Raw genomic sequence first — 12,174 nt, forward strand, 5'->3', positions numbered from 1 at the left:
GTCGTCGTCGACGCGCGTCTCTCCTCGCTCGCTCGACGCCAGAGGGATCTTGCAGGCCCAAAGCAGACAGAGCGAGCAAGACGGGCTGGCGCCTCTGCATTCGTCGGCTGCTACGGCTTTGATGTCTAGCAAGCTGGCGTTCCCTAACCCTAGAGACTTCTTCCTGCTCCCTTGCGGACTTGTTCGAAGACTCAGTTGCGATTCATTGGCCCTTTCTCAATGGTTTATCAGGCCAACTCGATCGTCCTGACCTCTCTGGCGCTCGCTCGAGCTCATCTACATCGCACAAGATGCTTCCGTCTCTCGCAATCGGAACGGAAAGGGCGTTTGTCAGAGGTGGTCCGTCGAGGAAGCGGAGGGGCTCCCCCGCGGGGTTCCTGAAGCAGAAATACCCTTCAGTCTGGCTGACTGTCCCGTCCGACTGTCGCACGCTTTGGATCTCGGATCTCGCGCGCGTTCGAGCTCCAGAAAGTGATGATGCTGTCCCTCTCTATCTACGCGTCTACGCCTGCAAGACGGCTGTCAATCTCATCAGACAGAGGCTCAAGTTGAGTGCCAGTCATGGACGCCGCACTGTGGTGCATCGAATCTGCCATGACAGATACAGACTGCCTTCGGGCCGGGACTTCAGCTCCGTAGACTGGTGCAAGCTCGACCCATTGACCGTCGTCAATGCGAGAGTGACAGACTCGAAACGCACGAGCAACGGCTTGCCTTCGGGTAGTGTCAGCGAATGCCGGACGATGCACTGTCGCGTTCAGGACTCTTACGCGAAGCTTAGGCTGAGCAAAGAGTCTGGCGCTGCTCTTGCAGTACGGGTGGTCTGTCCTGCTGTATAGAGCCAAGTGCTCGCGTCCTGTCACGGCAAACCAATTGCGATTGCCTCGATAGTATCGGGTGCTCGCTTGTCCGACTGCCGCTCGAGCATCTGCATAGGTTGCAGCCACAAGCTTGCTTGCAATCTGGACACGCTCCCCCATGGCATCTGATTCTTGCTTTCTTCCTCCATTATCCGAGTCTACCCTTCGCATCACATGATGTACAGATGCAATTTCACATAGGTTTACCGGGTTATCAGGAATCATCTAGTCTGCCAGAAGTTCTTGCACCGGGGCGTTGATGATCTGCTCAACAGTCCATCGCTTGCCGCCGCCGAGCTTGAGCCCGATGATGGTGCCGACATCATCACAGGCTCGGATGACGGTATCCAAATCGTCCTTTGTATGCGCCGCTGACACGCAGAAACGTGCTCGTCCGGAAACGAGAGGCGTCGCAGGCTGCTCGCAAGTCATTAGCGCTGGACGTGCCATGTTGAGCTGACGAGCTTACGTAGGCTACCACGACGACGACGATGCCCCACCGGTGGAGCATCAGTTTGCTGAACCATCGCAGCTTACCAGGCGAGAAGATGAGCAGAGGCACAATGGGCGAATCCCGATGGCCATAGATGATGAAGCCGAGCTTGCGTAGCGCTGCACTTAGGTAGCGCGCATTGAATGCGATCCTGCGCAACCGTTCGCGACCCTCGGATCCGTCTGCGAGATGAGGCGGCAACGTCTTGGCAAGGTGGGGCAGGACGTCGATTGCTTCGGGTCCCATGATAGACGCCATCGATGTCACGATCTGCATCACGACGGGTGGGCTGATGGCCTCGGTATAGAGCTGTGAGTGGCAGATCTGTCGAATACTGTCGACGAGCTCCTTACTGCCTGAGATGTAGCCGCCAGCGGCGCCAAAGCTCTTTGTGAAGGTGCCCATAAGGATGTCGATCTCGCCCGGATCGACGTCAAAGTAGTCACAGACACCTCTGCCCCTTGGACCGAGTGCGCCGATAGAGTGAGCCTCGTCGACGTAGAGGAAGAATTTGTACTTTCGCTTCAGATTTACGATAGCAGGCAAGTTGACGAGGGTGCCTTCCATCGAATAGAGACCTTCGACGATCAGGAGGATCTTACGCCAGGGGCGGTGGGTCTTTGGCTGGCCCTGTGAGATACACTCGCGGAGGAGCTCTTCGAGATCGTCCATGTCATTGTGCTTGTACTGTCGCACCATCGCGCCCGAGAGACGGGAGCCAAATCGAATAGACGAATGATTGAGCTCGTCCGAAATGATGAGACAGCCCTTTGAGCAGATAGCAGGCAAGGTTGTCGAGTTGGTCGCAAAACCCATCGAGACGATCATGGCCGACTCTGTGCCGAGGAACCGAGCGACGAGCCTCTCTGCATCGAGGTGCAGATCTGATGTGCCAGCCTCTAGACGTGGACCGCCTGAAGCGATACCGTATGTCTTGATGCAGGCCTCTGCAGCATCGGCACATGCACCTCGCGATTGTGCAAAGCCGAGATAGTTGTAGGACGAGATGTTGAGCGCTTGTGTCGTCGTTCCTGTGAAAGAGAACGAGTTGAAGTGATCGTCAGAGGTTCGATCGAGGCAGGTGATCGTCCTGCCGGGCACGCCTGTGACGGGGCGAGAGAAACAGTCGTCTAGACGCGTCTTGAGCCGGCGCGTGTAGAACGAGTCGAAATCCGAATTGAGCGCCGCATATCCCTGCCCGCAAGCCTGTGTCAGCGTGCGTTCATGTGACAGACATGGGAGAACTGACGTTGTATGCCATGAGATGCTTGTACGAGCTTTTGTGGGTTCTCTTGCCGACAAAGTCACGCATGTGACCGATGACGATCAAGATGAGATAGGAGAAATAGGTCTGAAAGTAGATCATATAGCTTGGCTCTTCGAGCGGCTCTGATCCTCCAGCTTGCAGATGGTGTGCTGACTTTCTCGTGCCGGCGGCGTGAGAGGCGCCTTTCTTGAGATTGGCAGAAAGGGCATCGCTCAGATCCTCCAGAGGCTGGTATCGGGACTCATACCGATACGCTTCGTTGTCGCAGTGACCGAACTGGGCATGCTTGAGACAGTGAGGGTCGCTAGGATCAGGTACCCAATCTGGGTCATCATCGAATGCGATCGATGGCGTGATGTGGACCGCATCGGCAGGCGGCTCAAGTGTGGCTAGCGTACCCTGTCCTGACGTAGAGACAGAGGAGCGATCGTACGTCGCCACGGAGGGGTTGCCGAGCGGAATATGGCCATCGTCCACCTTTTCACCGGGCTTGTTGTGACTGGCGTGGCCGTTGCTGTGTCCGTTGGCGTACCCGTTCATCGTCATCGTCGCCATCTCTCCGATCCTGATGGCCTCGTCTGGTCTTGATGCAAAGGGCCGTGCACTTTCAACCGCCCATCGACCCGCGCCGATACGCCAGAAGTCGCGGAGTTTCGCGCGCGTTTGGCTTTGGCGCGAAAAGTCAACAGCCGTCAGACTGGCTCAGCCTCGTCATCATCGTCATGCCCAGCACAAAGCCCTTGCACTGTGCCTTTCGTCTCACACTCGCAACGCTGCTCCTCACTCTCACGATGGACAACAATGCCACTCAGCTGAGACCACTCTACGGCTCTGCAGCCGACGCTCATGGAACCCTCCTCGCAGTCATTGCAGCCAGCACGACCCACCTGTGTCCTCTTTTCGGTGATGACAGGCATCTGGCCGGACTTCTCGCTACTGTTGTGGTTGCAATGACGCGCTCAGGCCCTTGGGCAAGATCATTATCGACTTATCTGGGACCGACTGTCGGCGCACTCTCGGCTCAGGCCATGCTCACCCTACCGCTGCACAATTTCCTTGCTTCCTGGTCCAACTTCAGATCCTACAGAAAATTTTCGCTCATCCTCATCACATTTGGCTCGATCGTGCTCAGGCCCTCTGTGGCGAGAATTCCTCATTGCGAGCAAGCTGCCTGGCTTCTTGTACTCACCACTTGCTTCAGCCTCAGTGCGGTCAGTAGTGTAATCAGCGACCTTTCATCACCAAATTTTTCCCGAGTCACGCAGTCAAAAGGGTTCAAGCGTATCAGTTTTCGATTCTCCCTCATCGTCGCCTTGAGTGCCGTGGTCCCGTACGCGTCGTACCATCTTAGGCCTGTCGGTTGCGGCAAACTGTCTTCATCGGGTCGGAAGGAAACAGACGGCGTGCGCGTGTTCGACCAAGTATGGTCCACGACGGGTCTCGTCCAAATCGCCGAATATCGGCTCGACAATAGCGATGCCTGGATTAGAGCGATGAGATGCGATCATTCGCTCCTCGGGGGTGTCTGGATCAATACGGACGGCCCTTCTGGACCCGAGTCGGTCTATGCGACCTTTATCCTGCAAGAAGCTATTCGCTTCGTCGAGCGATCAGCAAAGCATGACGAATCGCCCCGCGCCCTTCTGATCGGTTTAGGTGCTGGCATTTCTGCTCGGGCGCTGCATGTGCATGGTCTCAATACGACAATCGTGGAGATCGATCCGGCTATCTATCGATACGCGCAAGAGTACTTCGGCTTGCCTTCACCTCGAGGCGGCGCTCACATACAAGACGCACGTCAATATCTCACACAGCATGCTGCGCGTCAAGCGGAGCCGTACGATTACATCATTCACGACGTAGTACGTTCCCTGCTGCTCCATCATGACTGATCTCACATTGTCTTGCAGTTCACCGGCGGATCTGTCCCGTGAGCACCATGCGATTTACCTGACCTGAGGTTGACTTGAGCAGATCATCACTGTTCACTGCTGAGCACTGGCGCGAGATCAAGGGAGCTCTTCGCAAAGATGGCATTCTCGCTGTGGTCGGTCGATCATCGTCTCGCTTGCAAGTCTGACATTAGTGTGCGGACAGAACTTCGTTGGCCATCTCACTTCGCCTGGCACACGGGCCGTACTGCACACTATACTCGCCTCTTTCCAGCATTGCAAGGCTTTTGCAGACGGCTCAGCTTCGTCCGCTGACGATGTACAGAACATGGTCAGTGTCTCGCATGAGTCCGAGGTCTATCTCAGATCCAAGTAGGTCATCTTCTGCTCACCTTCACGCCCAATCACACTGCGTCCTCTGCACGACTCCGACTCCCTTTCATCACCTCTACGGCATCGCGTCTTTGAGAGCATGCAAGACAACGACATCGATCTGCGAAGCATATCTGAATACGCTCCGGTCCTGCTCACTGATAAGGACACGAGCGCGCTCGATGTGGAACAATCGCTCAGCTCGGTAGAACATTGGCATGTCATGCGGCGGGTGCTCCCGGCCAGAGCGTGGGAAAGATACTGAATGTAGATTTTCATGGCCGAGTGATCGTCCATACCTGATCGATGATCGGCCAGCTGCAGCCAGGCGTGTCTGAGATCATGAGCCAGCGTGGGCGCGCTCCGAGCTCCGTGCCAGCCAAGACACATTGATCAGAGGCATAGGGCGCTGGCAGACTTCAGAGCAATCATACCATCATGGCGAATGACGGCACAACCAATACGACCGCTGCAGTGAGCGTGAACGGCACAAAGCAGCTCAATGGCAAACCCAAGGCAAGCCGACATCCTCTCGACCCTCTGACGGGCGCAGAGATCTCAGCAACCTCTAAAGCTGTGCTCAAGTATCTTGTCGAACATGTTGCCGGTCCCAAAGCCTTCAAGATCGTCTATGTGACCTTGCACGAGCCACAAGACAAGATCGCTCTCTTGCGTTATCTTGGCATACCGACTTGCCCAGAGGAGGTCACGCCTGGCGGTTTCAAGCCTGACAAGTCCGTCTCCCTCGCGAGATGTGCAGAGACTTGCATCATCAATGCAGCCAGCGGCCTGTCATACGTCGTCAGGAGTACGCTCGACGAGTCGCTCAAGGTCACCATAGATGACTTTGAGCAGCTCGAGGAGCACGAGCAGCCCGCTATCACTGTCGAGGAACTCTTCGAATGCGAGACCGTCATTCGTGCAGACCCAAAAGTGCAACAGCTCTGCAGAGATGTTGGCTTTGAGCCAGACCAGCTCTTTGTAGATGGATGGGCGATAGGCATTACCACTCGATTCGAAGGCATTCGATTACAACAGGGCTTCTGTTACTTCCGTGTCCGCGACGAAGGCAACTTTTATGCCCACCCTGCTGACTTCGTCCCGGTCATCGACTCGAACGCTATGAAGGTCATTCACATTGACTTTCCAACACAATCCACCTCGCAACATCCAATCTCATCAGCAGGTACGACTGCTCCGCCAAGCTTAGACCAGGACGCGCTCAAGGCTGCTGGGCGAGACCGCATTGCGCCCCCTATGCAGCCCTTCGACTATCTGCCTGGGCCCTTGCTCGCTGACAAGCAGTCTGGCTTCAAGTATAGAGACGACATCAAGCCGCTTCATGTCGTACAGCCAGAGGGTGTCAGCTTCAAGATAGACGGACATCATGTCAGCTGGCAAAAGTGGGACTTTCATATTGGCTTCAATTGGCGCGAGGGTGTCACTCTGAACACAGTGACCTACAATGACGATGGCACGATCAGACCCCTGTATCGTTCAATCAGCATCGCCGATATGGTCGTCCCCTATGGCGAGCCCGCCTGGCCAGCGCCAAGAAAGTGCGCATTCGACAGCTCCGAATACGGAATGGGCACAGTTGCGAATTCACTTTCACTCGGCTGTGACTGCCTTGGCACGATTCAGTACCTTGACACGGTCTGCTCTGATCATGCAGGCAACCCTGTGACGATCAAGAATGCTGTCTGTATCCACGAGGAAGATGCCGGTCTGCTTTGGAAGCATAGCGATCTGAGACCCGGTGGCAAAGCACATGCCACCCGAGCCCGCAAGCTTGTCGTCAGCTTTGTCTGCACCGTGGCGAATTACGAATACAGCTTTGGCTATGAGCTATTACAAGACGGCACACTGACACTCGTGACCAAGCTCACGGGTATGCTCAATATATACGTGCTTGCCGAAGGCGAAAAGGCAGGCGCGCATGGTGTCGAAGTTGCGCCAAGGCTCAATGCACATCACCATCAGCATCTGTTCTCGCTGCGCATAGATCCGATGATCGACGGCATCAGGAATAGTGTCGTAGAGACAGACATTGTACCTATGAAGGCAAAGACAGGCTCAAAGGAGAATTATTTCGGCAATGGCTGGACGAGCGAGAAGACACTGCTCAAGACGACAAAGGAGGGCGTCAGAGATGCAGACTTTTCAAAGAGCCGCTCCTGGTCGATGATTCAGCCCGGCAAGACGCACTACTCAAGCAAGCAGCCCGTTGGCTGGAAGATCATGTGCAAAGTATGTGCTGCGATCTGTCACTGGATTCGACTGACATGCAAACAGGACATTGTACCCTTGCTTGCTCAGCCAGACTCTCTCGTTGCTACAAGAGCGCCCTTTGCAAAGCATTCACTCTGGGTTACACCGAACAAGCCGGACCGCCAGTGGCCCGCGGGCAAGTGGGCGACTCAGTCGATGGTCACACCGAAGGATACCGTGCAGGCCTGGGTCGAAGGCGATCAGAAGATTGACGACGAGGATATCCTCATTTGGTTGACGTTCGGCACGTCGCATATCGCACGACCCGAGGACTTCCCTGTCATGCCCGTACGTACGCTCTGACAGGGCTCACGCGGAAGTTGACCTTGTGGAGCAGGTCGAGCATCTTTCGGTCACGCTGAAGCCAGTAGGCTTTTTCAATGTCAATCCGGCACTCGACGTGCCGAGCACAATCGATGCAAAGTCCAGACTTCACGAACACGGCTCCACTGATCAATTGACAGCAGCTCAAGACTCCAGTAACGGTCATGCCGTCCACGTAGACAACGCTTGCTGCGCTTGATCAACTTTACCCGTCAATGCATTTCACGTACACTCGCGTTCGCTGAGGTTGTGTTCGATGTTCTGTGCGTTCATTGGTTGTCGTGTTGTGATCTACAGTATGATTGGCCAATCGAGGTCGTCGCCGTAGTAATGATGCACGGATTTAGTCTCCAGATACGCTTCCAGTCCTTGCAGGCCGAGTTCTCTACCCCAACCGGATTGCTTGTAGCCACCAAAGGGTATCTTGGCGTCTGCAGCGACGTATTGATTGATCCAGACCGTGCCTGCTTTGATCCGGCGGGTGACGCGATGTATTTGATTGACGTCTGTTGAGTGGACGCCGGCTGCGAGTCCATAATCCGTTGCATTGGCAATCTGAATCGCTTCCGCTTCGTCCTTGAACTTGATGACAGCTGCGACCGGTCCAAAGATCTCGTCAATCGCAATAGCGTTCTCTTGAGATACGTTCTCGAAAATCGTTGGCTCTACAAAGTACCCCTTTGTGCCTTTTCGTACACCACCCGTTGCAACTTTTGCGCCTTGTTGCTTGCCCTTCTCGATGTAGCCCATGATTCGCTCAAAGTGAGTCTTTGAGATTTGTGCACCCATAAAGGTATCGGCATCGAGTGGATTGCCAACCTTGACCGCTTGAGCTGCTTGTACGAACAGCTTGATGAACTCGTCATAGATAGATTCTTGTACGAGCACGCGGGATCCGGCAGTGCAGGACTGTCCCATGTTCTCGAAGACACCAAACGCAGCCTGCCGGCAAGTCGTTCATCAGTCGTCATTTCCAGGCTTCGCGAGACGAGACGTACCCATTTCGCCGCTTCCTTGAGATTCGCAGATGCAAATACAATATTGGGCGACTTTCCGCCGAGCTCGAGAGTGACTCGCTTCAAATTTGTCTTTGCAGCAGTGATGGCGATCTGTCGGCCGACCGCGGTGGAGCCTGTGAAGGCGACCTTGTCGATATCCATATGCTCGACGAGTAGTTGACCCGTCGTCTTGCCGAGACCGTTCAGGACGTTGAAGGCGCCCGCTGGATAGCCTGCCTCGTGGACAAGCTCGGCAAGCTTGAGTGTCGAGAGCGGCGTATTCTCAGCGGGTTTGAAGATGATGGCGCAGCCTGCAGCGAGTGCAGGGGCGACCTTCCACGACCACATGACGATGGGATAATTCCAGGGGCAAATCTGCAGAACGACGCCAATGGGTTCCTTGCGCACTGAAGCATACTTTTGCCGGTCGTCAACTTCAATGGTCGCGCCTTGAATCTTATCTGCCGCGCCGGCAAAGTAGCGCAGACAGGTCGTGGCGTCGCCGATATCTGCCTTGCACCAGCTGATCGGCTTGCCCGAGTCTGCGCATTCTATGGCAGCTAGCTCCTACACGTGTGGATCTGCTCAGCTTGCATGAGACTCTAGGATGATCGACCAACCTCTGTGGCGGCATCCATGAGATCTGCGAGCTTGAACATGAGTCGCCCTCGCTCTGTGCCTGCGGTGTTGGTGCCCCAAGTGGTCTCGAAGCATTCTCGAGCGATAGCGACGGCATTGTCGACATCTGCCTGATTGGCCGTCTGTACTGTACCGAGCGTCTCTTCTGTCGCCGGATTGACTGTGTCTAGCGAGTCTCCATGTCCTGCAGTGTATACAGATCAACGTTATGCTCACTTGCGCTCTTCAGACTCGCCTGGCACGAATTGGCCGCCGACGAAGAGGCCGACTGGCACGCTATAGCTGCCAATCTCGACAGTTGGGACGGCAGAGCTCATCTTGCGTATAGGTGCAGCTCGGCGTGCAGTCGATGTGCAGCGACTCAGACGAGTATACGTGGCCAAGCGTACAAGCTTCGTGGAGCTGGCGAGCATGCGCGTGCGAGCTTGTTCCCGCGAATGCGCTTGATCGAGGGAAACGCGCGGAGACGGAGAGACCAGCCCGCCTTCCCTATCGCAAACGCAAATGAGTGTGGGCGCGACCCTTGGCGTTCCTATCTTGTTCGGCTACTGTCTCCTCGAAGCTCTGGACGCCTGGACAGCATGACAGCCCAGGAGCTGCAACGAACGTCAATTGAGCAGTCTTCGCAGTCGTCGGGCGACGTTGCGGTGCTCAAAAAGAGCCTGACGACAGATAGCAAGCAGCCTACGAGCCATGTCGTTGAATCTGGCTTCGTGTCGAGCGATGAAGCGGATGCACAGGCACTCGCTGCTCTCGGTATCGAGCAACAGTTCTTGCGAGACCTGGGGGGATTAGAGATCTTCTCCATTGGCTTCAGCATCTTTGCCGTCGTGCCTGGCCTCGCCGTCGTCTTTGCCTACTCACTCGAAGGCGGTCCCGTGGCCATGGTCTGGGGCTGGCTCGTTGCATCGATCTTCATCGTCACCATCGGCCTCATGATGGGCGAGCTGGCAAGCGCAATGCCCAGTGCAGCAGGCATCTATCTCTGGTCCTACAAGCTTTCGCCGCCTTGGTGTCGCCGACAGATCTCCTGGACCGTCGGCTATCTTTCCACCGTCACGTCGACAACGGCGCTCGCCTCTGTCAATTGGGCCACCGCCCAGATCATTCTCACCACAGCTACAATCAAGACGGAAGGCTCATTCACATACTCGAATGGCGCTGTCTTTGGTGTGTGCACAGCGGTGACACTGCTAGAGACGATGATCTGCTGCCTGTCTACAAAGGCTGTCGGACGGGCCGAATTGCTCTTCCTCGCGCTCAATATCGGTCTCATCTTGGCCGTCGTCATAGCCGTGCCTATTGCTACCCCCGGAGAATATCGCAACAGTGCGAGCTTTGCTCTTGGCGACTTTGAGACCGGTCTTGGCTGGAATGGCGGCTTTGCCTTTGTCTACGGCTTGCTCGGCGCCTCCTGGACGATCGCCAATTTTGACAGTCTGACTCGACTGAGCGAAGAGTGCAGCAACGCTCAAGTGGCTGTCCCCCGAGCACTCTATCAATCCATCTCCATCGCTGGCGTGTTCGGCACCATTTGCCTCGGTGCGATCACGTTCAGTATGGGTACAGATCTGGAAGCGATCAGCGATACAGACCTTGGCAACCCTTTGGCACAGGTCTTCTACAACTCGCTCGGCAAAGGCGGCGCGATTGCCATGTGGATTTTCATCATCCTGGCTCAAATTGCGCTCGGAACCTCTCTTTTGCTTGCAAGCGCACGTCAGGTCTTGTGAGTCATTCCTTGAGCGATCAGACACATGCTGACAAGACGGCAGCTCTTTCTCGCGCGACGACGCTCTGCCTTTCAGCGGCTGGTGCAAGACAGTGCGCGCCAATATCCCCATCAATGCGACGATGTATACTGCCTTCGTCACCACGCTCTTCACAGCCATCTCTGCCTCTTCAGACTATTCGAGCAGTGCCATCTTCTCGGTCAGGTCAGTGGCGTGCGATTCGCGCGTGCCTGTTGCTGATGAGGAAACGCAGTATTGTGAGCATGTATCTGGGCTATTCGGTCCCGCCCATCTGTCGATACGGCTTCTACGACTACAATAAAGACTTCCGCAAGGGACCCTGGCATCTCGGCCGTTTCTCCTTTGTCATCTATCTTATTTCCGTCGTATGGATGGGTATGCGCATTTTCTTTGGTCATCAGAGCCTTGCTGACCATGGCGCGACAGTCTTCATGACCGTCATTGCGATGTTCCCAGCGAGCTCGATCACGAGCTTCTCAGAGGCCAACTATGCCGTGCTCGTCATTGCTTTCTGTCTCTTCGTCACTGCTTTATATTGGGTCTTCCCCTTTGGTATCGGCGCACGACATTGGTTCGTAGGACCACCGGTCGAACAAGATCCAAGTCTGCGGGATCAGATCGAACCAAAGCCGATGACAGAAACGTCATAGATCAGTCTGCTAACATTATGTTCACGATGCTTGCTGGCTGTAACTCTAGGTTGTACGAACAAACAAAGTCACATATAACTCGCTTCTTGATCATCTAAGAGATATTCATACTGAACTCGGTCAGCCCTGGCTGTCATGCTAACATTTGTCGCGTGACATGGCAGAGCAGTCAGAAGGAACGCCTCTGCGATCGAACACTCCATGTCGCGACTGTCACTCTAGCGTCCTACCGCGGCCTTGCAGCTAGCTCGTCCTACTTCTCATCAGCGTCTGACTCCCAATCACGTGTCGAGTGAAACAAGTCTTGACCCGCCGACAGCGCAAGCAGCGTCAGCAGAAACACTTTCGCTCCTCAAGGTTGTGTACTGATCGGCGGCCCAAGTGGACAGGTATCGCCGAATCTCCCGAGCAAGCTCGCCATACGGACCTCGCGCTTCCATTGCAACGGTTGCGACCGTCTCCTGCCCAGAAGATACGATCATGCGACATTGCGGCATCTTCGTGTTCCCCGATGACGAGCCAACCGATGCTTTGTGGGAACCTGTCTCTGATGCCGTAGACACCTACCTACAAGCCCGCGCGGGTCACGACGAAGCATCCCTGGAAAGCCTGAAAATCTGCAAAAGACACTTTGACCGCATGAATGTGGGCGAC

At 55.3% G+C, this 12,174-nt stretch overlaps 6 protein-coding genes across 6 annotated transcripts; 3 read left to right on the top strand and 3 right to left on the bottom strand.

Annotated features, from left to right (window-relative positions):
• Nucleotides 1-202: 202 nt before the first annotated feature.
• On the bottom strand, nucleotides 203-1,031 carry L969DRAFT_42321 (uncharacterized protein; the record flags this gene model as incomplete). The annotated part of the gene is made up of 2 exons (XM_014715156.1): nucleotides 203-446; nucleotides 499-1,031. The coding sequence occupies 2 exons, from the start codon at nucleotides 1,029-1,031 to the stop codon at nucleotides 203-205; spliced, it is 777 nt and encodes a 258-aa protein (XP_014570642.1).
• A 54-nt stretch (nucleotides 1,032-1,085) lies between these two features.
• On the bottom strand, nucleotides 1,086-3,175 carry L969DRAFT_14202 (uncharacterized protein; the record flags this gene model as incomplete). Its single annotated transcript, XM_014714872.1, has 3 exons — nucleotides 1,086-1,277; nucleotides 1,330-2,547; nucleotides 2,603-3,175. The coding sequence occupies 3 exons, from the start codon at nucleotides 3,173-3,175 to the stop codon at nucleotides 1,086-1,088; spliced, it is 1,983 nt and encodes a 660-aa protein (XP_014570358.1).
• Nucleotides 3,176-3,295: 120 nt separating this feature from the next.
• L969DRAFT_83852 (uncharacterized protein) lies at nucleotides 3,296-5,200 on the top strand. The gene is made up of 5 exons (XM_014715157.1): nucleotides 3,296-4,482; nucleotides 4,531-4,550; nucleotides 4,595-4,667; nucleotides 4,718-4,843; nucleotides 4,889-5,200. Exons 1-5 carry the CDS (start codon nucleotides 3,343-3,345, stop codon nucleotides 5,147-5,149), a joined length of 1,620 nt encoding a protein of 539 aa, XP_014570643.1. The 5' UTR covers nucleotides 3,296-3,342; the 3' UTR covers nucleotides 5,150-5,200.
• A 122-nt stretch (nucleotides 5,201-5,322) lies between these two features.
• L969DRAFT_91468 (uncharacterized protein) lies at nucleotides 5,323-7,678 on the top strand (the record flags this gene model as incomplete). Its single annotated transcript, XM_014715158.1, has 3 exons — nucleotides 5,323-7,134; nucleotides 7,180-7,443; nucleotides 7,493-7,678. The coding sequence occupies 3 exons, from the start codon at nucleotides 5,323-5,325 to the stop codon at nucleotides 7,676-7,678; spliced, it is 2,262 nt and encodes a 753-aa protein (XP_014570644.1).
• Nucleotides 7,679-7,770: 92 nt separating this feature from the next.
• On the bottom strand, nucleotides 7,771-9,433 carry L969DRAFT_91469 (uncharacterized protein; the record flags this gene model as incomplete). The annotated part of the gene is made up of 4 exons (XM_014715159.1): nucleotides 7,771-8,421; nucleotides 8,478-9,044; nucleotides 9,098-9,300; nucleotides 9,352-9,433. The coding sequence occupies 4 exons, from the start codon at nucleotides 9,431-9,433 to the stop codon at nucleotides 7,771-7,773; spliced, it is 1,503 nt and encodes a 500-aa protein (XP_014570645.1).
• Nucleotides 9,434-9,697: 264 nt separating this feature from the next.
• Nucleotides 9,698-11,520, top strand: L969DRAFT_91470 (uncharacterized protein; the record flags this gene model as incomplete). Its single annotated transcript, XM_014715160.1, has 4 exons — nucleotides 9,698-10,845; nucleotides 10,892-11,053; nucleotides 11,103-11,245; nucleotides 11,297-11,520. 4 exons carry the CDS (start codon nucleotides 9,698-9,700, stop codon nucleotides 11,518-11,520), a joined length of 1,677 nt encoding a protein of 558 aa, XP_014570646.1.
• Between the last annotated feature and the right edge of the window lie 654 nt (nucleotides 11,521-12,174).

Source organism: Mixia osmundae, assembly GCF_000708205.1.
Source record: "Mixia osmundae IAM 14324 unplaced genomic scaffold scaffold_1, whole genome shotgun sequence".
In the NCBI taxonomy this organism is placed as follows: Eukaryota; Fungi; Basidiomycota; class Mixiomycetes; order Mixiales; family Mixiaceae; genus Mixia; species Mixia osmundae.

Coding starts and splice junctions, on each gene's coding strand:
- L969DRAFT_83852 (XM_014715157.1), top strand. CDS start 3,343: ATGCCCAGCACAAAGCCCTTGCACTGTGCCTTTCGTCTCACACTCGCA. Junction 4,551..4,594: donor TTCACCGGCGGATCTGTCCC/GTGAGCACCATG, acceptor TGACTTGAGCAG/ATCATCACTGTTCACTGCTG. Junction 4,844..4,888: donor CTGACGATGTACAGAACATG/GTCAGTGTCTCG, acceptor AGATCCAAGTAG/GTCATCTTCTGCTCACCTTC.